This window comes from Balaenoptera physalus, assembly GCF_965194825.1.
Source record: "Balaenoptera physalus genome assembly, chromosome: 1".
Lineage (NCBI taxonomy): Eukaryota > Metazoa > Chordata > Mammalia > Artiodactyla > Balaenopteridae > Balaenoptera > Balaenoptera physalus.
In genome coordinates this window covers 154098023-154125520 of record NC_138882.1, presented here as the reverse complement: position 1 = coordinate 154125520, position 27498 = coordinate 154098023, and the positions used below count along the sequence as shown (strand labels likewise).

At 34.7% G+C, this 27498-nt stretch overlaps 1 protein-coding gene across 3 annotated transcripts in view; it reads right to left on the bottom strand.

Moving 5' to 3' along the window:
* FAF1 (Fas associated factor 1) overlaps positions 1-27498 on the bottom strand; it is a 485610-nt gene that overhangs the window by 285942 nt on the left and 172170 nt on the right. For all 3 annotated transcript variants that reach the window (XM_082429645.1, XM_082429644.1, XM_082429646.1), the window contains one exon: positions 8865-8956. In XM_082429645.1, coding sequence (XP_082285771.1) covers positions 8865-8956 — 92 coding nt within the window. The remainder of the gene's footprint in view (positions 1-8864; positions 8957-27498) is intronic.

The window sequence follows — 27498 nt, the reverse complement described above, 5'->3', positions numbered from 1 at the left end:
TAAGTCATTCAGTCATTCCACAAACATTTATTTGATGCCTGTTATACCAGGCATTGGATATCTAATGGTGAAAGCAACAGACATGGTCCCTCTACTTATGGTGTTGTGATGGGAAATGCTGGGATGGGAGCCATTTTATACAGAGGTCTGTTACAGAAAGTAACGTTTTAAGCTGAGACTTGAAAGATGAAAAAGAGCCACCCATGTGAAGAATTGGGGGTAAAGCATTCCAGGCAGTTAAACAGCATCTGTCAGGTAAAGTTATAGAGAGCTTGAGCCTATTAGAAGAATTAAAAGGAGGTTTCTATGGCTGCAGCATGGAAAGAGAGGGTATGAAAGGCTGAAGATGAGGCTGTAGACATGAATAGAGGGTAAATAATACAATACCTTTTAAACCATGGTGAGTAGCTTGAATTTTATTCAAAGTGCAATAAAAAGTTATGTTTTACCAGGAGAGTGATATAATTTGATTTATATTTTTAAAAGCTCATTCTGGCTCCTGTGTTGAGAATGCATTGGGAGAACCCAAGAAAAAAAGCTGGAAAAACAATAATGAAGCTATTACATTGTTCCAGGCAAGATATGCTAATAGCCTGGATTAGGCAGTGCAATAAAAATACTGAAAAGTGGCCACAGTTGAGATATATTTTGGAGATAGATGCTATAGGACTTACCAAAGGATTAGGTGCTTTTGAAATTTTTTAAAAATTTATTTTATTGGGGAATTCCCTGGCAGTCCAGTGGTTAGGAATCAGCTCTTTCACTGCCATGGCCCAGGTTCAATCCCTGGTCGGGGAACTAAGATCCCGCAAGCTGCACAGCATGGTCAATAAATTAATAAATTAATTAATATTTATTTTATTGAAGTATAATTGATTTACAATGTTGTGTTAGTTTCTGAGGATTAGGTGTTTTTCAAATGGGAAAAGATTAATGCCCACATTTTTGGATTTAGCAGTGGTGATATAGTTCTGCCATTTATAGGGGAAGACTGGTGGAGAAATGGCATGGGAAGGAAAATCAAGAGTTCCATTTTAAACATGTTAAGTTAAAGATGCCAATAAGGTATGCAAGCATAAAAGTGAACTACCAATTTGGATATGTGAATTCATAGAAGTATAACCTGGAAATATAAATTTGGAAGCAATCAGAAAATTAATGGCATGGAAATAGCAGAAATCACCTAGGGAGAAGAGTACATAGAAATAAGTAACTGAAAATATTATTGATAACAAAGACTAAGTTCAAATACAGTCAGCCCTCCATATCCATGGGTTCCACACACAAGGATGGAAAATACTCGGAAAAAGAAAAATTCCAAAAGTTCCAAGAAGCAAAACTTGAATTTGATGCACATCAGCAACTATTTACATAGCACTTACATTATATTAGGTATTATAAGTAATTTAGAGATGACTTAAAGTATACAGAGGACGTGTAGGTTATATGCAAGTAAAATGCCATTTTATATAAGAGACTTGAGTATCCATGGATTTTGGTATGGGGCGTGGTCCTGGAACCAATCTCCTATGGCTACTGAGAGACAGCTGTATTAGAACACACAGCTTTAAGAACATTTTCAACATGACTGCCTTTCTCTTCACAAACTACCGAAAATGCCATGTAAGGCTGATTCACATCCACAGGTCTCTCAATAAATGAACGAATAAATGATATAGCTATGTAAACTAATACATTTTGGTGTTTTACTTCTGCCAAAGTTGTTGATTTACTCAGTCAACACTTATTTTTATTTTTTAATCCACGTTTCAGTTAGAGCAGCCATAAAGCAGCAAGGATCAGTCAACTATGGCCTGTGTGACAAATTCGGCCTATTGCCTGCTTTTGAATGGCCTGTGAGTTGAGCATGGTTTTTACATTTTTAAATGTTTGGAAACAAATCAAAAGAAGAGTATTTCATGATATGTGAAATTATATAAAATGCAAATTTCTGTGTCCACAAATATTGATTTATTGGAACAGTCATGCTCACTCTTACACATATGGTCTGTAGTTATTTTCAAGCTATGACAGCAGAATTGAGTAGTTGCAACAGAGACTGTATGGCCCAAAAAGTCTAAAACATTAACTACCTGGCTCTGTACAGAAAAAGTTTGCTGACCCCTAATATAGCACATCACTAATTTGTACCTAATTTATAAATATCTTGCCAACCTGAAATTTCTATAAATAACTTACTGAAGTACTCAGAACATCTCCATATATCAAATGAGCTCACATATAAGTATTTATAAGCACAATGTCTACCAGAAGCAATTGACAAAGAATTGAACCAAAAGATAAAGATTCTAAGTTTCTGCCGGGTACTGACATACCAACTCAGTAACTACTGTGAAAAGATTTGATAATTATTTCTACCTCAAACACCTAAAACTCTGGAGTTAACTCATTTCTTTCCATCACTCCCTACTCTCTCTGTCAGAAAAAGAGTAAGTGTGTGAAATATTTTATGCCTAAGGCTGCTACTGGGTCCTTGAGAATAGCAACTACTACCTTAAAATTGCAACACTTTGTACAAATTCTTAAAATATAACTCATTCCATGCACCTGACCCTATCCAAGTAAACATTTAAATTGTTCCATTTAAATTTTCCAGGTTAAAAAGGTTTCCTATTATCTTCTTTGTTCCATAAACACTACTGGACATAAATGTATATACTGTGTATTACTTCTTTCAGGCCAATAAGTAATTGTTCAATAAATTATTATTCCAGGCTTTCCCGCTTAAGGTGGGAAATGAGCTGCCAACTGGAGCGGTGAGCAGCCTTGCTGAGCGTCAGAAGAGTGACCTACTAGAGCCAATCTGCAAGGACTGGAAAGGAAGGGCCAGATACAGCAACTTTTTCATGGCTATAAAAGGGAGAGCTTGACATGCCCACACTACTGGACCTCTAGAAACTTTGCTGAGCCGTGTGGCTGACAGGGTCTTCGTGCTCCGGCCAGGTGTCAGGCCTGAGCCTCTGAGGTGGGAGAGCTGGGCTCAGGACATTGGATCACCAGAGACCTCCCAGACCCACGTAATATCAATCGGTGAGAGCTCTCCCAGAGGTCTCCATCTCAACGCTAAGACCAGGCTCCATTCAATGACCAGAAAGGTCCAGCGCTGGACACCTCATGCCAAACAACGAGCAAGACAGAAACATAACCCCACCCATTAGCAGAGAGGCTGCCTAAAAATAGTAAGAAGTTCACAGACACCCCAAAACATACCACCGGACGTGGTCCTGTCCACCATAAAGACAAGACCCGCCTCATCCACCAAACACAGGCACCAGTCCCCTCACCGAGGAAGCCTACACAAGCCACTGAACCAACTTACCCACTGGGGACAGACACCAAAAACAACGGGAACTATGAACCTGCAGCCTGCGAAAAGGAGACCCCAAACACAGTCAGTTAAGCAAAATGAGAAGACAGAGAAATACGCAGTAGATGAAGGAGCAAGGTAAAAACCCACCAGACCAAACAAATGAAGAGGAAATAGGCAGTCTACCTGAAATAGAAGTCAGAGTAATGATAGTAAAGATGATCCAAAATTTTGGAAATAGAACGCAGAAAATACAAGAAACGTTTAACATGGACCTAGAAGAACTAAAGAGCAAACAAACAATGATGAACAGCACAATAAATGAAATTAAAAATTCTCTAGAAGGAATCAATAGCAGAATAACTGAGGCAGAAGAACAGATAAGTGACCTGGAAGATAAAATAGTGGGAATAACTATGACAGAGCAGAATAAAGAAAAAAGAATGAAAAGAATTGAGGATGGTCTCAGAGACCTCTGGGAAAACATTAAATGCACCAACATTCAAATTATAGGGGTCCCATAAAAAGAAGACAAAAAGAAAGTGGCTGAGAAAATATTTGAAGAGATTACAGTTGAAAACTTCCCTAATATGGGAAAGGAAATAGTCAATCAAGTGCAGGAAGCACAGAGACTCCCACACAGGATAAATCCGAGGAGAAACACTCCAAGACATATATGAATAAAACTATCAAAAATTAAATACAAAGAAAAAATATTAAAAGCAGCAGGGGAAAAGCAACAAATAACATATAAGGCAATCCCCGTAAGGTTAACAGCTGATCTTTCAGCAGAAACTCTGCAAGCCAGAAGGGAATGGCAGGACATATTTAAAGTAATGAAAGGGAAAAACCTGCAACCAAGATTGCTCCACCCAGCAAGGATCTCATTCAGATTTGATGGAGAAATTAAAACCTTTACAGACAAGTAAAAGCTAAGAGAATTCAACACCACCAAACCAGCTTTACAACAAATGCTAAAGGAACTTCTCTAGGCAGGAAACACAAGAGAAGGGAAAGACCTACAATAACAAACCCAAAACAATTAAGAAAGTGGTGACAGGAACATACATACCGATAATTACCTTAAATGTAAATGGACTAAATGCTCCAACCAAAAGACATAGACTGGCTAAATGGATACAAAAAGAAGACCGTATATATGCTGTCTACAAGAGACCCACTTCAGACCTAGGGACACATACAGACTGAAAGTGAGGGGATAGAAAAAGATATTCCATGCAAATGGAAATCAAAAGAAAGCTGGAGTAGCAATCCTAATATCAGACAAAATAGACTAGTCATTAAAAATAAAGACTATTACAAGAGACAAAGAAGAACAGTACATAATGATCAAGGGCTCAATCCAAGAAGAAGATATAACAATTGTAAATACTTATGCACCCAACATAGAAGCACCTCAATACATAAGGCAAATGCTAACAGCCATAAAAGGGGAAATCAACAGAAGCACAATCATAGTAGGGGACTTTAACAACCCACTTTCACCAATGAACAGATCATCCAAAATGAAAATAAATAAGGAAACACAAGCTTTAAACAAGACGGACTTAATTGATATTTATAGGACATTCCATCCAAAAACAACAGAATACACTTTCTTCTCAAGTGCTCATGGAACATTTTCCAGGATAGATCATATCTTGGGTCACACATGAAACCTTGGTAAATTTAAGAAAATTGAAATCATGTCAAGTATCTTTTCCAACCACAACGCTATGAGACTAGATATCAATTACAGGAAAACGACTGTAAAATACAAACACATGGAGGCTAAACAATATGCTACTAAATAACCAAGAGACCACTGAAAAAATCAAAGAGGAAATCAAAAAATACCTAGAAACAAATGACAATGAAAACATGACGACCCAAAACCTACGGGATGCAGCAAAAGCAGTTCTAAGAGGGAAGTTTATAGCAATACAATCCTACCTCAAGAAACAAGAAATATCTCAAAATAAACAACCTAACCTTACACCTAAAGCAATTAGAGAAAGAAGAACAAAAAAAACCCCCAAAGTTAGCAAAAGGAAAAAAATCATAAAGATCAGATCAGAAATAAATGAAAAAGAAATGAAGGAAACGATAGCAAAGATCAATAAAACTAAAAGCTGGTTCTTTGAGAAGATAAACAAAATTGATGAACCATTAGGCAGACTCATCAAGAAAAAAAGGGAAAAAGACTCAAATCAATAGAATTAGAAATGAAAAAGGAGAAGTAACAACTGACACTGCAAAAATACAAAGGATCATGAGAGATTACTACAAGCAACTGTATGCCCATAAAATGGAAAACCTGGAAGAAATGGACAAATTCTTAGAAAAGCACAACCTTCCAAGACTGAACCAGGAAGAAACAGAAAATATAAACAGACCAATCACAAGCACTGAAATTGAAATTGTGATTAAAAACCTTCCAACAAACAAAAGCCCAGGACCAGATGGCTTTACAGGCAAATTCTATCAAACATTTACAAAAGAGCTAACACTTATCTTTCTCAAACTCTTCCAAAATATAGCATAGGGAGGAACACTCCTAAACACATTCTACGAGGCCCCCACCACCCTGATACCAAAACCAGACAAAGATGTCACAAGAAAACTACAGACCAATATCACTGATGAACATAGATGCAAACATCCTCAACAAAATACTAGCAAACAGAATCGAACAGCACATTAAAAGGATCATACACCATGACCAAGTGGGGTTTATCCCAGGGATGTAAGTATTCTTCAATATATGTAAATCAATCAGTGTGACACACCATATTAACAAGTTGAAGGATGAAAACCATATGATCATCTCAATAGATGCAGAAAAAGCTTTTGACAAAATTCAACACCCAGTTATGGTAAAAAACCTCCAGAAAGCAGGCATAGAGGGAACTTAGCTCAACATAATAAAGGCCATATATGACAAACCCACAGCCAACACTGTCTTCAATGGTGAAAAACTGAAACCACTTCCACTAAGATCAGGAACAAGACAAGGTTGTCCACTCTTACCACTATTATTCAACATAGTTTTGGAAGTTTAAGCCACAGCAATCAGAGAAGATAAAAAAATAAAAGGAATCCAAATCGGAAAAAAAAGATGTAAAACTGTCACTGTTTGCAGATGACATGATACTATAGATAGAGAATCCTAATGATGCTACCAGAAACTACTAGAGCTAATCAATGAATTTGGTAAAGCAGCAGGATACAAAATTAATGCAAAGAAATCCCTTGCATTCCTATACACTAACGATGAAAATTCTGAAAGAGAAATTAAGGAAACACTCCCATTTACCACTGCAACAAAAAGAATAAAATACCTAGGAATAAACCTACCTAAGGAGACAAAAGACCTGTATTCAGAAGACTGTAAGACACTGATGAAAGAAATTAAAGATGATACAAGCAGATGGAGAGATATACCATGTTCTTAGATTGGAAGAATCAACATTGTGAAAATGACTGTACTACCCAAAGCAATCTACAGATTCAGTGCAATCCCTATCAAGCTACCAATGGCATTTTTCAGAGAACCAGAACAAAAAATTTCACAATTTGTATGAAGACCCCGAACAGCCAAAGCAATCTTGAGAAAGAAAAATGGAGCTGGAGGAATCAGGCTCCTTTCCTTCAGACCAACTGCAAAGCTACAGTCATCAAGAGAGTATGGTACTGGCACAAAAACAGAAATATAGATCAATGGAACAGGATAGAAAGCCCAGAGATAGACCCACGCACATATGGTCACCTTATCTTTGATAGAGGAGGCAAGAATATACAATGCAGAAAAGACAGACTCTTCAATGAGTGGTGCTGGGAAAACTGGACAGCTACATGTAAAGGAATGAAATTAGAATACTCCCTAACAACGTATACAAAAATAAACTCAAAATGGATTAAAGACCTAAATGTAAGGCCAGACACTATAAAACTCTTAGAGGAAAAAATAGGCAGAACACTCTATGACATAAATCACAGCAAGATCCTTTTTGACCCACCTCCTAGAGAAATGGAAATAAAAACAAAAATAAATAAATGGGACCTAATGAAACTTAAAAGCTTTTGCACAACAAAGGAAACCATAAACAAGACCAAAAGAGAACCCTCAGAATGGGAGAAAATATTTCCAATGAAGCAATTTACAAAGGATTAATCTCCAAAATTTACAAGCAGCTCAAGCAGCTCAGTATCAAAAAAACAAACAACCCAATCCAAAAATGGGCAGAAGACCTAAATAGACATTTCTCCAAAGAAGATATACAGATTGCCAACAAACACATGAAAGGATGCTCAACATCACTAACAGTTAGAGAAATGCAAATCAAAACTACAATGAGGTATCACCTCACACCAGTCAGAATGGTCATCATCAAAAAATCTACAAACAATAAATAATGGAGAGGGTGTGGAGAAAAGGAAACCCTTTTGCACTGTTGGTGGGAATGTAAATTGATACAGCCACTATGGAGAACAGTATGGAGGTTCCTTAAAAAACTAAAAATAGAACTACCATATGACCCAGCAATCCCACTACTGGGCATATACCCTGAGAAAATCATAATTCAAAAAGAGTCATGTACCACAATGTTCATTGAAGCACTATTTACAACAGCCTGGACATGGAAGCAACCTAAGTGTTCATTGACAGAGGAATGGATAAAGAATACATGGCACATATATACAATGGAATATTACTCAGCCATAAAAAGAAATGAAATTGAGTTAGGTGGATGGACCTAGAGTCTGTCATACAGAGTGAAGTAAGTAAGTCAGAAAGAGAAAAACAAATACTGTATGCTAACACATATATACGGAATCAAAAAAAAAAAAAGTTCTAAAGAACCTAGGGGCAGGATGGGAATAAAGACGCAGACGTAGAGAATGGACTTGAGGATACAGGGAGGGGGAAGGGTAAGCTGGGACGAAGTGAGAGAGTGACGTAGATATATATACACTACCAAATGTAAAATAGATAGCTAGTGGGAAGCAGCTGCATAGCACAGGGAGATCAGCTCGGTTCTTTGTGAACACCTGGAGGGGTGGGAGAGGGAGGGTGGGAGGGAGACTCAAGAGAGAGGGGAAATGGGGATATATGTATACGTATAGCTGACTCATTTTGTTATACAGCAGATACTAATACACCATTGTAAAGCAATTATACTCTAATAAAGATGTTAAGAAAAAAATTATTATTCCAAGGCACTTACTGATATCATATGAGGTTTGAGAAAAAGGTAAAAGCTCTCAAAAAAGAATGCCAAATTAACTCCTATAAAATAGTTAGAAGTAGGAAAAACACGCCACTTACGTATCTAACTCACTTAAAACTGTTGTTGGTTTACTGTGAAAATGTTTTAGCTTGCAAAACATTGTTTGCTGATACCTTAAACTCAGCTACTGTTACCAAACCTACATCTGTCATATGTAACAACATTAATAAAAAACAATTTTATACATCATTTAGTCAATAGCATAACTTAATTTTCTTTTATTTTTAGGCAGTTACTAAACTCACACTGTCTTCCACATCTCCAGTCTTCCAGCCTTTTAACAGCATTTTAGACACAGGTATCTGAAGTTCATTTTCTAGAATCTGTTTAATTTCTCCTGTACGAAAAAGAGGAGACCAGATATTACTAACAAAATAATGCAATAAATATTTGTTCATATCCAGAGCTAGCATTAATATTAGGCATATGGTCCATAGTCAATGACATTTGTCTGATGAATGCATATGAAAAATTTCAGTAGTCCAAACTTCAAATCTTGATCATACAACATGCTGTCCCTTCACCATTATGATAAAAGACTACACAATTACTTAAGTACCTTTTTAAAAAGAAACAGATAGTGATTGGGGGTTTGAAAAGAAATAATCTATTTTAAACCAACTGATAATACCTATATGTGCTCAGCATATGGTAGGAGTAGTCGGTAAAGTACAAAACTTGAGGCATTATAGTATAGGGAAAGCAAATTGTGGAATGAAGACTGGGGCTGAAGTCTTATCTTGAAGAAATCAAACAACTTGCCTTTTTTTTTTTTTTGCATCTATAAAATGGGGAATAATACTGCCTATCTTATCTACCTCTAGGGTTCAAGGGTGAAAGGAGATAACATCCATGAATGTAGCTGGAAAAAAAAATAAAGTCAATGTATATAATGTAGAAGACAATGTAAACTGTGTTAAAGAGAAAAGCAGCAGAATTTCAGAAAAGAAAAAAAATTACGTTGGATCAAATAGTCAGAGAAAGTTTTGTGAGACAGATGAGACTTAAATCCAGCTTGAAATACAGCTGGATTTAAACCAAGCTTGAAGTATAGCCGGGTTGTGAAGGAGAGCCAAATCAAAGGCCAGGATATTCTATTCAGTGAAGACAAAGACCAAAAGGTAAAAAGGAAAAAATGAAAATGATGCTAATGAGAAACAGTGAGGAATCACAATTTTCCCAGTACTCCACAAATTACTTTTCAGGAATTGAGTCTACTTATAAATTAACCAGCTAATTTCTGGTACTACAGTATAATAAACAGATCATTAAATCAGAATGTACAAATATTTCATATATATGCTTTTATTAGGTTGGTTAGTCTATAATTATAGATTAACACATAATTCAATTTCATTTATAGTAAGTGATTGAACACTGCAGAAAATGATTATACTATACATTAAAAGTAATTCCATGCTGATAAAAGGAAAAGATGGTGGGTGAAGCTTACACTACACAAGTTCTATGGAAGCACAGCTGCCTAAGCAAGCAATGCTACAATCAAACCCTTCACAGCCTTAGTGGCATATTTTTACTTTCCTAAAGAAAATTCCTATCTAGGCACTTTGGATAGCGATTAAACATCATAAAAAGAATTCTGATTCAACCTTATATTTTAGAAGCACAAAATTTATCAACTTTGACCTTCAGAAATATCACTGCTGACAAAGGATTGTTCTGTTCATGGAAATGAGAGAAAGGTGAGCCATACTTCTTTTACCAAATACATATAAACGCTGCCTTTTCATTTGTGACTAAGGTTGCTATTTCTAAAGCTGTACCTATCTAGAACTGGGCTTATGCGCTTACAAGCCTGCCCAGTGCTTTCCTCTTAGAAACCTATCTACACCTGACACTTCCTGCTTAAACCCCTGGAGACACCCTTAGCATTCATAACCTAAAGGAAAGGAAAAACAAAAAGAGATTTTAAGTTAAAGTCCCAGTTAGTCTTTGCAGCAAGCTTGGGTAACATATAAAACAAAAAGTCTTTTGTTCCACAGGTAGAAAAGAATAGAAAACAAACCCAGAGCCGTGACAGCAACCTGAGTTCCTCATATTCAAAAAATTCTTCTCTGTTGGTCTCAATTTCTTCTTCTCTAAAGTAGGAATAATAACTATAGTACCAATACTTCATTGGGTTGCTGTATTAAATGACATATGGAATGGAAAATACTTTGTGTTACTATGTGTCCAATACATAAAAGGGACTCAAAAAATGTTGTCAGTTTTAAGTCATATTAATTAAGGTAATACACCCATAAGTGTCTAGCATAGTATCTGGCCAGTATAGGTTCTCAATAAATAGTTGTTGTTTCAAGAATATCCAAAATATTTTAGGGCAGTGAAGCGCTAGAATGCAGCAGGTTTCAGAGCCAGTTTTTATATCCAGGTCTGCCTGACTCCAAAGATCTTAACACAAGATGGCACTCCTGTATGTTACTTCGAAAACTGAGAAGATATGCAGATGTCATCAAGGAACAGTCCACTGACTGCAAACCATATATCTGATAAGGGTTTAATACCCAAAATATATAAAGAACTCATATAATTCAATAGCCCCCAAATCCCCAAATACTCCAATTAAAAATGGGCAAAGGACTTGATTCTTTCCAAAGAAGATATAAAAATGGCCAACAGGTACATGAAAAGATGCTCAACATCACTAGTCACTAGGGAAATGTAAACCAAAAACCATAATGAGGTATCATCTCATACCTGTTAGAATGGCTACCGTCAAAAAGAGATAAATGGCAGCAAGGATACAGAGAAAAGAGAACCCTCGTGGGATTGTTTCCTTCTATTCTTACTTTGCTGCGAGTTTAATCATTTAAAAACAAAAAACACGAAATTTTAAATATTGTTGTTAAATACTGTCAAATGCTTTTTCCTCCATCTATTAAAATGATCAAATGAATTTTTTCATTCATTGTACTAATATGGTGAACTACAATAATGGATTATATACAAATTGTTAAACAAGCCTTATATTCCTGGGTAAAGCCCACCTGACCATGAGTTATATTATATATATATATGTATATATTTTATTATATTTAATGTATTCAATTTACAAATATTTGTAAAGGATTTCTACCTCTATGGTCGTAAGAAATAGTCTGTAATAGTTTCCTTTTCCTGTAATGTCTTTGTCTGGTTTTAGTATCAGGGTTAATGCTGGTTTCATAAAATGAATTAGGCAACATTTCATCTTTCTCTATTTGTGGATGACTGCTAACATTTCTTCCTTAAATATTAGACAAACTTTACCAGTGAAGCCATCTGGGCTTGGGTTTTCTTGGGGAAAGGTTTTGATTGTTAACTATCAATAATTTTATATAATAGATGTAGAGTTATTCAGATTTTAAATTTTTGCTTCTGTCAGCTGTAGTAACTTACACCTTTAAAAAGAGTTTTTCTACCTTTTTAATGTTTCGTGTAACCTTTAAATTTACTGGCCTAAATTTGCTCTTAATGTTGTCTTATAATCCATTCAATGTCTGTAGGTACCTTTCATTTTCAATATGATTAACTTGTGTTTTCTCTCTTGTTCTTATTCACATTAGCAAGAGAACTATCAATTTTATTGATCTCAAAAAACAGCTTTAGGTTTTGTTCATTTTGTTCATTTTCTCTACTGTTTATCCATTTTCTGCTTTATTGATTTCTGTGTGCATGTATATGATTTTTTTCCTTCCATACTTACCTAGGGTTTGATTTGTTCTTTTCAAAAAAATTTCTTAACAGCTTTATTATGATTGATACAAAATACTGCACATATTTAAAATCTACAATTTGTAAGTTTTGACAAATATACCAGTGAAACCACCATCATAATCAAGATTATGAATTTATTCATCACCCCCTAAAACTTTTCTTATGCCCCCTGTTAATTCCTCCACTCATCCCCTACCATATCCTCAGGGAACCAGTGATTTGATTTGTGACTATGAATTAGCTTGAATTATATAGAATTTTAGATAAAAGGCATTTCAGAATGTTCTTTTAAAATCTGGCTTCTTTCACTCAAAATACATTGTCTGAGGTTCTTCCACATTGTTACACGTAATGATAATCCCTTTCTTATTACTAAGTAGTATTCCATTGTATAGATATACAACAATTTGTTTATCCATCTACTGGTTTATGGACATGTTGTGTTTTCCACAGTTTGAGGCTATTACAAATAAGCTGCAATAAACAGTAACATACATGTCTTTGACGGACATATGATTTCATTTCTCTTGGGTAAATACCTAAGAGAGGGATGGCCAGTGTATTTTTAACTTTGTAGGAAACAGCCGAACTCTTTTCCAAACTGGTTTCTACTGTGATGTCTTCAAGTTCACTAATCTTTTCTTCTTGAATATCTAATCTTCTGTTAATCCCATCTCAGACATCACGGTCTTAACCTCTAGACATTTGATTTGGGTTATTTTTACTTTTTCAATTACTTATGATTTTAAATCTTTCCTCTCTCTTTTTGAACATAAGTAATATAGCTATAATAACTGTTTGAATGTCCTTAATCTGCTAATTCCAACATCTATGTCAATTCTGGGTTGTTTTTGGTTAATTGATTTCTCTTCTCATTATGGGCCGGCTTTTCTCCTTTGTATGCTTGGCAATTTTTTACTGGATACGAGACATTGTGAATTCTACCTTGATGGGTGCTGAATGTTTTTTATTCCTATAAATATACTGAGCTTTGTTCTGGGAGGCAGTTAAGTTACCTGGAAACAGTTCAGAGCTTTTGGGTCTTTGCTTTTAAGATGTTGGTACCACCTGTGCAGTATTTAATCTACGGCTAATCTTGACACTACTGAGGCAAGAGCCTTCTAAGTACAGTTGATCCTTGAACAACACAGGTTTGAACTGTGGGGGTCCACTTATACATGGATTTTTTTCAATAGTAAATACTACAGTACTATACAATTCACAGTTGGTTAAATCAGTGAATGAAGAACTGCAGGTACAGAGGAATGGAGTACATGGAGGGCTGACTATAAGTTATATGTGGATTTTAAGCTGTGCAAAAGGTTGGTACCTCTAACCCCAGTGTTGTTCATGGTCAACTGTATTCTATCCAAAGAATGAGTTCAATGGTCAACTGTACTCCATCCTCTATGAATTATGAGGTTTTCCAACCTAGCTGGTGAAGGTAAACCTGGTTCCTGCAAGCAGAAGGGTGGGCTGAGGTGGGGTAGGGACACTTTTCCTATTTCTTAGCTGGAAGCTTTGATCATTGCCTTTGGAACTACCTTCTTTTGTAATTAAGCATGTGAACCATAAACTTCCGTCTCAATACCACTTTGTCAGCATCAAACAAACATTGATACGCCACATTTCCATCACAATTCAGTTCAAAATATTTTCTAATTTCCTTTGTGATTTCTTCTTTGACTATGGTTTACTTAGAAATATGTTGTTTAATTTCCAAATATATCAGGATTTTCCAGATTCCTTTGATTTCTATTTTAATTCCACTGTTGCCAGAGAATATACCTCACATGATTTTTAAGTCACTTTAAGTCACTTTCTGTGACTTGTTTAATGGTTGAGCATATTTTCTACCTTAATGAATGTTGCAAATGCATGAGAAAAGAATATGTATTTTCCTATGGTTATGAGAAGCATTTTATACATTTCAAGTACGTCGAACTGGTTGATATTCTGTTCATATTTTCTGTCTGTTGTTCTGAACATTACTATAAGAAAGGAGTGTTATCTCCAATTATAATTGTGGATTTGTTCTTTTCTCATTACAGTTCTATTGATTAGTTTTGTTTCACATACTTTCAAGCTTTTGTTATTATATACACACACATTTAGGATACTTATGTCTTTGTGATTAATTGACATTTTCATCATTATGAAATGTCCCCATTTATCCCTCATAATATTCTTTGTCCAGAAGTTTACTTCATTTAATATTAGCATGATAACATAATGTTGTTAATATAACATATATATTGATTACTATTTTCTTATATGTATATTTGAATCTTATGCTTTATACTTAAAGTGAGTTTCTTGTACATATATAATTGGTTTTCCTTTGTTATCCAGTCTCACAATCTCTACCTTTCTCATAAGGATGTGAGATCATTTATATTTATTGTAATTATCTATAGTCTTATTTGTTTTCTATTTGTCCTATCTGATTTTTTTTCTTTTATCATCTTTTTCTACCTTCATTTGCATTTATCGAATAGTTTTAGGTATTCCATTTCATTTCAAACCTTGACTTAAAAACCATTATGTGCGTTTCATTTTTTTAGTGATTACTCTAGGGTTTAGAATATGCATATTTAACTTCACAGAGTCCACCTTCAAGTAACACAGGACTTGTCTTACAACAGCATACTTCCTTTCCCCTTTCCTATTCTTTATGTTGTTTTCATACATTTATCTCTACATAATTTATAAAACCCACAATACACTGCTCTTACTTTTACTTTATAATGTCATTTATCTCTTAAAGAAATTAAAAAGAAAGAAACAATTTTGTATATACCCAAATTTTTACCATTTCTGGTACTTCTCATTTCTTTGTGTTAATCTAATTTCCCATCTGGTATAATTTTCTTTCAGCCTGAGGAACTTCCTTTAATATTTCTTGTAGTTTTTGTTTGTGTGGGAAAAAATCTTTATTTAGTCTTCATTTCTGAAAGATATTTTTGTTGGATATAGCATTCCAGGTTGACATTTTATTCCTTCAGCACTTAGAAGTATCACCAAATTGTTTCCTGGCTTGCATTGCTTCTGATAAGAAGTCTGTAGTCATTATTTTTAAATCTTTTTTTCCCTATATGGACTGTGTCTTTGTCTCTTCACCTCTGGCTACTTTAAATTTTCTTCTACTACTGATTTTCAGCAGTTTTAATATGATGTGGTTTCCTTTGAGTTACTCCTACTTGGAGTTACTAAGCTTCTTAGATCTGTAAGTTTACAGTTTTCATCAAATTGGGGTTGTTTTCTCTTATAATTTCTCTAAAATTTCCCCCTTTCTATTAGCCCCTCTGTTTGGGGGATGCTAATCACGCATATATTAGGCTGCTTTTTATTTCATGACAGGTTACTTAAGCTCCATCCTTTGCCCTCTCCCCTGTATTTTTGCTGTGTGTACTTCACTTTACACTGTTTTTATTGCCATGTCTTGAAATTCATTGATCTTTTCTTTAATAGCATCTATCTGTTAAATCCTTCAGGGTAAATATTTTATTGCAGATCTTCAATTTTAGTTCTAGAATTTTCCTTTGTTTTTTTTCAATTCTTTCTTCAAGTTCTTGATTTCTTTTAAATCCTTAAGCATATTTATAACAGCTGTTTTAAAATTCTCCTAATTCCATTATTTTTGCCATTTATGAATATGTTTTTATTTTCTAATTTTTCTTCAGGCTATGGGTCACATTTTGCTACTTCTCATGTCTACTAGTTTTTGACTGAATGCCAGACATTATGAAAATTACATTAATGAGTGTCTGCATTTAATGGTTTGCCCCTAAGGAGTGTAGAAGTTTATTTTGACAGGTCCTTACATTTCATGCATATAGGTTGATCCTTTTGAGACATCTTTATGACATTACTTTGGTGCATCTAAAGCAGTGATTCTCAAAAGTATAGTTCAGAAATTTGGGGGATTCCTTGAGACTGTACAAAAGTAATGATCACTAGGTTCAAACACATTATCCCAATTCTATCACTAAGTGACTATTAATTACTGAGCCAATTTATAGGCCCTCTCTGGGCCTTAAATTCCACATTAATTTTTTTTAAAAAGCTAAGAATACACTTCATATTAATGCCGCCTTGTTCCCTTTTTTTTTTAATGAAAAAATATCAACACAACGTGGCACCAAAAAGTAAGAACTGCCCCCAAAGAAAAATGAGACTCAGTCTACCAGTAGACACAAGAAAATCAAACCTGTCACCTAGAAAAAACAAAATGAGAAATAATATATCATGTGGATTTTTCTCAAGCACAATTCTCAAAAGCGAATTTCTTCCTCCTTTGTTCAAATCACATTTTCTGTAATGTCAGAAATCTTGTACTGCCTCCATTCATTTCCTTATTTTAAACATTATAAGCCACCAACCCCTACAAACACTTGTTTCAACTGTGAAACTATTCTTTTGAGAAAAATCAGATTAAGATTCTATAGCAGAAGCAACAACATTAGACTTTCAGGGCTAGAAAGGACCCAGCTCAGAGGCTGTTTAAAATCATTCTGGGATATGACTTACCCAAGAACAAGTAGTAAGTTAATGGCAAAGACTACAAGGCAATGTTCCATTGCTTTTCCCTCTATACCTTCCCATCTCAGATGTTCAAAGATGCAGCCCTTGTATATCTTGCTGCTTAAACATATAAATTTAAACAAAAAGATCATTTCCGTAACACCTATAATTATCAACAAGAATCATAAATATGTGCATATGTAGGCAGTCTGAGACAAAAGGATTCCAGAAAATGCTACTCATTTTTAGGTTATTTACAGTGTGTCAATGGGTCCTACAGGATTTGAGATTATACCCAACAATGCATACAAAACACTCTATCAGATTGCTGTAAAGGCTGATGTTTAATTGTGTCTGTAAGATTAAAAGACAGAAGTCTTTTTTTCCTAAATATTAATGTTCCCCTTAACACAGAAAGAAACCTAATGATTATAACTAACATATAAGGGAAGTATTTAAAATAATTTTACAAGGAGCAAAAGTTCCAGTCATTTATGAAGCATAATGATCAGTAAAGATTATCAAACACTTCTCATTAGAAACTTTGTTTTCTATTTACCTCTTTGCTTCTTGTATTGTAGAACCTTTACCCAAATAAAGACACTCTGTGCTCACGATCCATACAGCAGAATTGTTTTAGTTCAGTGGATAACAGACTGGGCTAAAAGTCAAAAGACAGTGACTGGCTGTTCTGGAGTGTGCTACTAACTACCATGGCAGGGCAGCCTCCCTGAGTTTTAAGTTTACATACCTGTAAAATAAAGCATTTAGACTAAATGTCCTCTAAGGGCTCTTGCAGTTCTAAAACCTCACGTTCACATTGTACCCAATATGTGTATGGCACTAAATTAAGCACTTTGGAAAATACAGAAACTGAATAATATGTCAGAATGGGAAGGGCTTCCTAACCACAAGCATAGAAAGAAAAACTGTGAAGGAAAAGTCCAATACTGTAAAAATAAAAAAACTTCCGTATCTCGAAAAGCACAATAAAATGAAAATGTAAATGGGGAAAATATTTGCTAAACAAGTAATGGATGAAAGGATAATCTCATTAATATACAAAAAATTCTTATAAATTTAAAAAAATTTTAAAAGAAAGTCACAATAGAAACATATAAACTTACATACAAAAGAGCCAATATACCTAGTGTATTAACTTAGTAAAAGAAAATTGAATTGAAAACATAAGATACCATTTATTTCTAAACTGACAAAGCTTTTCTTTCTTTTCTTTTTTATTGTAATAAAAGATACATACCATAAAAATGTGCCACTTTAAAGTGTACAGTTCAGTGACATTAAGTACATTACACATTGTGCAACCACCACCATTATCCATCTACAGAACTTTTCATCAGCCCACAGCGCAACTCTGTATCCATTAAATAACTCCCCATCCCCACCTCCCCCCCAGCCCCTGGTAACCACTATATACTTGCTGGAATCTGACTATTACAGGTATCTCTTATAAGAGGAATAATACATATTTGTCCTTGTTGCATCTGGCTTATGAAACATTTAGCATAGTGTCTTCAACATTCATCCATGTTGTAGTATATAGCAGAATTCCATTCCTTTTTAAAGCTGAACAATATTCTACTGTATGTATATACCACATTTTGCTTATCCATTCAACAGTCGATGGTCACTTGGGTTGCTTCTACTTTTTGTTCTGTTTTTCTGTAAAAGTTCCTGCTTTCAATTATTTGGGGTATATACTCAAAAGTGAAACTGATGGATTATATGGTAATTCTATGTTTAATTTTTTAAAGAACTGCCATACTCCTTCCCCAGCAGCTGCACCATTTTACATTCCTACCAGCAATGCACAAGGGTTCCAATTTCTTCATATCCTTGCCAACACTTGTTACTTTTTGTTTGGTTGGTTGTTTTTTAGAACAGTCATTCTAAGGGGTATGAAGTGGTATCTCATTGTGGTTTTGATTTGCATTTTGCTGATGATTCATGTTGTTCAGCATCTTTCCATGTGTTTACTGGTCACCTGTATATCTTCTCTGGAGAAGTAACTATTCAAGTCCTTTGCCCATTTAAAAAAATCTTTTTATTAAGATATCATTAACATATAACCATTGTGTAAGTTTAATGTATACATGTGTTGATTTGACAAATTTATATATTGAAATATGATTACCACTGTAGCATTAGCTAACACCTCTATCATATCACATTATTATCATTTCTTTTTTGTGGTGGGAACAATTTTAATTGGGTTGTTTTTTGTTGTTGTTGAATTGTATGAGTTCTTTATATATTCCGGATATTAGTCCCTTATCAGATATATGATTCAAAAATATTTTCTACCATTCTGTAGGTTGCTTTTTCATTCTATGGATAGCGTCCTGTGATGCACAACTTTTGAATTCTGATGAGGTCTGATTCACTTACTTTTTCTTTTGTTCCTGTATTTTGGTGTCATATACAATAAATCACTGCCAAACCCAATGTCATGAAGCTTTGCCCTTATATTTTCTTCTAAGAGTTTTATAGTCTGAGCTCTTATGTTGAGGTCTTTGTTGGTTTTGTTTTTTTAATATCACAAACTACTGGCAAGACTATAAATTAGTATACTGTTGATGGCAATTTAAAATAAGACTTCTCTAAAGAGTAATTTGGTAGAATATATCTAAAACTTCTAAAATGTGCATCCCCTCTCATGAAGAATTGCACCTCTAGGCATCTCTATGTAGAAAAATAATCACTGAGGTTCAACAAACTTCACTGCAGTATGCTATAGTGAGAGATCAGGAATGGAGGGGAGCTCAAAATAACCAGCAAAAGGAAAATGGTACAATAAATCATAGTACAGGCTTTAAAAACTGTGTGCTTCAAGAGTATTTTAAAATATGGAAAATGATGATGATATAATACTACAAGTAAAAAAAAGCAGATTCTAAAGCATCAAATATAGTCTATCTCAATTTTGTAAAACATAGATTTATATAACAGACATAGAATGAAACTGGAAGTAAATGCAGCAAAATGTTAACTGCAGTTAAAAGTAGAATTATTGGTAATTTTTATTTTTTTCACACTTTTGTCCGTTTCATAAATTTTCTACAACAAACAATGGAGCAGGAATGCGGTTGGAAATGAATTATTCAAAAACAGAGGAAGGCAATTTCTATCCTAGGACTCAAGAAAGAAAGAGTGAACAAAGCAACTAACAGCTGTTGAAAGTCTTTCTTCTAAGTGCCAGATTTCAACCATATATATTGAGGAACTTGTTACTCGTTGATTTTAAGCAAGAAAATCTAGCAGTAGAGCGAAGAATTGAATGGGAAACAGAAAAGAGGAAACCTGTTAGCAGAGGGTATTAAAACAGCAAGATAAGAAAAAGTGAAGGAAGGTATAAACTGCTTATGTTGAAAATGGAAAAGGTGATGCACAAGACAGTAATCTGTGAAAAAGACTCTTTAGCAATGTTTCTTAAGACATAGTTCTTCAATTTCATCAGAATCACCTGTACTATTTGTTTTCAAAAATACAGATTTGTGGGCTCTACCCCATTACAGAATTCGAATCTAAATCTATAGGATTTGGCCCAGGACTTATACATTTAATCAACTCCCCATTCCCTCCCCAAGGTGATTTTTATGCATATAAAATTAGAAACACTCCTATGGAGTTTAATAAATGGTAGAACCTGAGGATGAGAGGGATGGAGGAATAGAAGAAATGGCTTAGCTATCAAGCATATTGGTACCAGCTAGATGTTGCTGTGGACTCTCCATAATCCACAGCTTTGCCACAGAAGTACTGCTTCATACTAGTTTACCTTAATAATCACTTCTGCCTAAAGGTGGTGGCTTTCTGTCATACTACCCAACTGCTTAATCTGTCCTTTGGGGACTGTATTTTTTTAACCCCTGAAGCTGCTTACCGTAAGAGCTTAACAAACATTTTAATGTCAAGCCTATCCTTAAACGACTAGAAGAGCATCTGGCACATAGTAGGCATACAATGAAATCAGAATTAGGTACTTACAAGGGAAGGAAAGCAGTAGGGCTAAAAAGGTAGGATAAGACCAGATAAGAAAGGGTATATGTGCTAGGGTAATGCACTTGAACTTATCCTAAAAGAGGCAGTTTGATGAGATGGTATCTGACAAATGTATACTCCTGTAAAACCACCACCACAATCAAAATAACACTGCCATCTCCACGAAATATTCCCCCATGTTCCCCTTTGCGGTTAATCCTCTCCCCTATCCCTAACTCCTGATCTGATTTCTTTCACTAGTTTTGCCTTTCCAGAAAGTTATATAAATGGAATCATAAAGATTCCTTTTTGTGTCTGGCTTCTTTTACTTAGCATAATATTTGAGACTTATCCATGTTGTTACCTGCCATCAGTAGTTTATTCCTCTTTATTGCTAAGTAGTATTCCATTGCATGGTTGTACCACAAGTTGTTTACTCATCAGCTGATGGACAATTGAGGTGTTTCCTGTTTGGGGCCATTATGAATAAAGCTGCAATGAACATTTCATGTACAAATCTTTGTGGGGAAATATTTTCATTTCCCGTGAGTAACTACCTAAAAATATAATCACTTGGTCATTCGGTAAGTACGTGCTTTAATTTAAAAGATTCTACCAAACTTTAAAACATTTGAAAAACTAAGTACCCTTGTGCACTCTTACCAGCAATATATGAAAGTTCCAGTTGCTGTGCATCCATGCCACCCCTTGGCATTCAGTCTTTTTAATTTTAGCCATTCTAATAGGTGTGTGGTTGTTTCTCATTATGATTTTAGTTTGCATTTTCCTAATAATGGTACTGGAAATTTTTTCACAAGAATATTTTCTACCTCTCCAATAAAAATTTTTAAAACAAGATTATTTTCTACCTGTTTTCTTTGATAAAATGTCTGTTAGAATTCTTTGCCCATTTTTCATTTGGTTGTCTTCTTCGGATTGAGTTTTGAGAGTTCTTTAGATATTCTGGGTATAAACCCTTTATAAGGTATGCGTTTTGCAAATATTTTCTCCCAAACTTCAGCTTGTCTTTTCAATTTTTTAAGAATGTCTTTCAAAGATCAGAGTGTAAAATTTTGATGAAGTTCAATATTTCAATTTTTCTTTTAGGTTTGTGCTTTTTGTGTCCTGTGTGGTGGGGGGGGGGGGGCGTGGGGGGACTTTGCCTAGCCCAAAGTCACAGTGATCTTCTTTTATAAATTTTACAGTTTTAGCTCTTACGTTTAGGTTTGTGCACTATTTGAGGTTAATTTTTGTATGTGGTAAAAGGGTAAGGTGGTGGTGCTGCTGCTACTGCTGCTGCTCTTTTTTGGCATCTGGATGTCCAAATAGCACCAGCTCCATTTGCTGAAAAGACTGTCTTGTCTCACTAAATTGAATTAACTGGTAAAGTTGTAAAAAACTGATTAACCAGGTATATGTGGGTCTATTTGTCTATCTTTGTTGCCAATACTATGTCGTCATGATTACTGTCTTAAAATGAGTCTCAAAATTAGGTGGTATAAAGTCATACAAGTTTGTTCTTTTTCAAAAATTGTTTTGACTATTCTATACCATTTGCATTTCAATATAAATATTAGAATCAACTTGTCAATATCTATTTTTTTAAAGCTGGAATTTTTATTGGAATTCCACTGATTCTATAGATCAATGTGAGGAAAAATGACATTTTAACAATACCGAGTCTTCCAATTCATGAATGCAACGTATCTCTTGACTTATTTAGGTTTTTAATTTCTCAGGAATGTTTTGTAGTTTTCAGTGTAAGGCCTTGCATATATTTTGCTATATTTATCCCTAAGCCTTTTTAAAAATAATATTGTAAACAGGCTTTTTTTAAATTTTAGTTTCCAACTGTTTGTTGCTAGTATAAAGAAATACAATTGATCTTTTATATACTGACTTCATATTTTGTGACCATGCTAAATTCAATTATTAGTTCTAGTAACTTTTTTGTAGATTATTTAGGGCTGTTTACATAGATTATTATGTCATTTTTGGATAAAGATAGTTTTAATTCTTCCTTTTCAATCAGTATTTTATTTCTTTTTCTTTCTTGCCTTCTTGCATTACCTAGGACTTCCAGTAGAATGTTAAATAGAAGTGGTAGGAGTGAACTTCCTTGCCTTGTTCTTATTCTTAGGGTGAAAGCATTCAATCTTTTATCGTTAAGTATTATGCTAAGTATAGGATTTTATAAATGCCCCTTATAAGGTTGAAGAGTCTACTTTTTATTCCTAATTTTGAAGAGTCTCTTTCAAATGGATATTGAATTTTGTTAAATGCTTTTTCTGTATCTGTTAAGATGATCATATGGTTTTTCTTTTTTAGTCTGTTGATAAGGTACATGAAATTCTTTTCAATCACAAGAATGACATGATTTTATTTGTATTCCTGATAGATCACTTTTCATAGGTTGCAATTTATTTTTAATGTATTGGTTATGTCTATATCCTTTACTAAGTTCTATGAAGACAAATATCATGCCTGTTTTCTTCTCCATCCTATATCTAGGATCAAATACAATACCTAGATCACAGTAGAAAATACATATTGAGTAAATAAACAAATGTGTAAAAATGCAAGGAAAACAGCCATTGCTATTAAGAATCAGCTAGAATGGAGAAAGACCAGAGGTAGAGAAAATAATGAGACTATATGAATGAGGATTGGTATTTCCACAACACAACAGTTCAAGGGCAAAAGTATCTAACCTGATTAGGAAAAACAAAAAAACAGACAAACAAAAATTTCAAAGTGTCTACATGCCCAAGAAATCTGGAGAAATTTAGGCTGATATCAGCAGTCTACATCAGGGTTTGAATTATTATGACCAAGGTAGGAAATGAAGGCCAGGCAATTTGTTCTATGTCTCCTGGGTTATCACATACACTTGAATTAACCTAAATTTTTATATTTTTATGTTTCCTTAGTCCTCTCCAAACTAGAATCTATTTCCCAAGCTTATAAAGGAGTTTCCAAACCAAATCTTTTTGTGGAACAGTCTAATATCCTGTAATAGCATAAATGCCTAAAAGGGGAGAGACGGTGGGGAGAGGTATGAAGAAGAGAGGATAAGCTCAAAAGTAGAACAATCCTAAAATATCAAGATGCACTAAATTTTGTTTGTTTGTTGTTTTTATTGACGTATATTTGATTTACAATGTTGTGTTAGTTTCTGGTGTACAGCAAAGTGATTCAGTTATATATATACATATTCTTTTTTATATTCTTCTCCATTATGGTTTATTACAGGATATTGAATGTAGTTCTCTGTGCTATACAGTAGGACCTTGCTGTTTATCTATTTTATATATAGTAGTTTGTATCTGCTAATCCCAAACTCCTAATTTATCCCTCCCCCACCCCCTTTCCCCTTTGGTAACCATAAGTTTGTTTTCTATGTCTGTGAGTCTGTTTCTGCTTCGTAAATAAGTTCATTTGTGTCATATTTTAGATTCCACATATAAGTGATATCATATCTGTCTTTGACTTACTTCACTCAGTATGATAATCTCTAGGTCCATCCATATTGCTGCACATGGCATTATTTCTTTTTTTTTTATGGTGAGTAGTTTTCCACTGTGTATATATACCACATCTTCTTTATTCATTCAAGTTGCACTAAGTTTTTACAAGAGACTGTTGGGTTGATAGAAGAGGTAATAACTGTCAACGCCATACATTAAGGGCATCTTCCTATTGCTTTCTCTTCTCCAGACTTTAGCAGACTAAGATGGCAAACAAGCTGGCCTTAGAAAGGTGAGTAGAATGGTCTGAACTAATCAGAAATTCAAGCTGTATACGAATTGGAGCTGTAGGAAAGGAAGTCCTTATCAAGAAAACATCACAAACTAAAAGAAAAGGAAAGGGGACAGGAGAAGATACCATAGGAGAAGATACCATTTAACTCTAAAAGTTTAAGTATTAGATCAGTGTTCATCCCATTATCCAATAAATGCACTCAACAAATATTTAATTAACACCTACTATTACCAAGCACCAAGCACAATAAAGATAAGAAGAAATTATGTCCATCTTTAAGGAGCTCACGGTCTAACAGAAAGATAACTTGTTAAGAAACCACAGAACAACTGCTATACAAAGATATATAAAGGATAGAAAGAGAGCACAGGCAAGAACCAATCACAATCTCTCTGTGAGACGCTGAAACATCATGAAAAGGTGGTTCCAAAAAATAATTAGGTTACGCTACTAGAAATGACATACCTCAATCAAGGAAGAGGTCAGATCAACTGTGCTCTCTCTCTCAACCCAAGGTGTACACAAATATGAGTATCACATTGTATATGTAGCACTGGCATCCTAAAATGAATCATGGCTCTAAAGTGTGAAAATATCTGAAAGTGATGCCTCAGAAGAAATGACTGTAACAACAACTAGCATCTATAGAATGTACTTTTTCCAGTTATTTTGAAATATAATTGTTATATAACATTATATTGGTTCCAAGGTATACAAAATAATGATTTGGTATATGTATGAATTGCAAAATGATTACTACAATAAGCTTAGTTAACAAGCACCTCCTTACAATTCTTTCCTTGCTATGAGAACCTTTAAGATCTACTCTCTTAGCAAGTTTAAAATACACAATACAAAGTTGCTAACTATAGTCACAATGCTATACATTATATCCCCATAAAGTATGCATTTTAATTTCAACACAGCTCTGTGCAATGGCTGAATAACTGAAGATGTTTAGCCTGAAGAAATGGGGAAAAACAGAACTGTCTTTTAATATCTGGATAATTGTCAAGAGAGAAAATATATTACTTTGTATATTCTGTCTCTGAAAGTAGAGTGAGGTCAAAAGAATGGAATTCACAGGTGGCAACTCAAAACAAGAAAAAATTAATACATTTAACGATACCTCTGTTTTGCATGTGGTTGAGGTACAGTGTTTTTATTTATAAAATTTTAGTCATAGTTGCTGAACAATGGAATTACTGCCTTAAAATTAATGAGCATCCCACTGCTAAAAGAATTTAAGCACACACTAGATAACCCTAAGACAAAAATGTGGAAAAGACTGCTTACTTCGTGGTCAGCTCGATTAGTTTTTACAGCTCCCTCCATATCGATTAATCTCCATGAACCAATGAACTCACTTACTTACTCTCTTATGTCAGTTCTCACATCTATAATATGGGGATACAGGTTCTGGCTACGTCAAGGTAATGTGAAAATAAGTAAGTCAATGAGTATAAAAGAGCAGAGGCAGGGACTGCGGTAGGCTCAGGAGAGGGAACTGTAGCATGAATCTGTCACTGATAGAAAAGGAGAAGTTCTATTGAAGTGGACTTTCCAGCTAACTGAAGACCACAACCCCAACTTTATGCTCATGACTGCATATTCCTCCAGACACACCATTATGATTCCTTCCTCTGTGCTTTTCCTTGCCTAGAATAAACTTCCCCACACTTTGTCCACATGACATACTTTAACTCGTATTTCATAGCCTGGTCCCTCTCTGAAATCTTCCCTCACCAACCTCACAACTGAATTTATTCCCTTCCCATACTCCCAAGTCACCAACTAAAATTGAACTGCTTCCTTTTCAATATTCTCATAGCACTCTGCATGTATTTTCATAATAGACATTATTTTATTGGAAAGATCATGAATTCTAGATTCATTTAAGACTGAATTTGTGGTTCAGGAATTCTCTGAGCCTCTGTTTATTCATCTTCGAAAGGCGGATAATAACATCTGCCTCACAGTGTTGCGGTAAGCGTCGTACGGAACTAAGGAGAGTGAGCATAGTGGCTGGTGTATGGGAGGTAATGTGTATTATATGTATGTGTGTGTGTGAATGAATGAATGAATAAGTGTCCGTTATTTCCATGTCTTCTTCCTCCCTCTATCTAGATAGACCATGGAGTCTTCTGGGATAAGGAATGTCTTATTTACACATAGCCCAAGAACTTAGCATAATATTAAGCCCAAAGTAATCAAAAAACATCTATAATAAAATGACCTATTCTGATTGCACAAAAGTCTTTTGGAATTTACTTCCTAATTTTCAGCAGTAATTGCTAAATATGTGACCTTGGGAAAGTACAGTGTTATTTACTATTACAGGCCTACCTCATTTTATTGCACTTTGCAGATATTGCATTTCTTACAAATTGAAGATTTGTGGCAACCAGAAAGTCTATTGGAGCCATTTTTCCAATAACATTTCCTAATTTCATTCCTCTGTGCCACATTTTGGTAAGTCTCACAAAATTTCAATCTCCATTATTATTACAGCTGTTATGGTGATCCGTGATCAAGTGATTTTTGATGTTACTATTGCAATTGTTTGGGGGCACCATGAACATTGCCCATATAAGACAAGAAACTTGATGTTGTGTGTACTGTGACTGCTCCACCATCTGGCCATTCCCCTGTCTCTCCCTTTCCTTGGGCCTCCCTAATCCCTGAGACACAACAGTATGGAAATTAGGACAATTAATAACCTTACAATGGCCTCTAAGTGTTCAAGTGAAAGGAAGAGTCATGTCTCTCACTTTAAAATCAAAAGCTGAAAATGATTAAGCATAGTGCGGAAAGCATGTCAAACGCCAAGATAGGCCAAAAGCTAGGCCTCTCGCACCAAACATTATCCAAGTT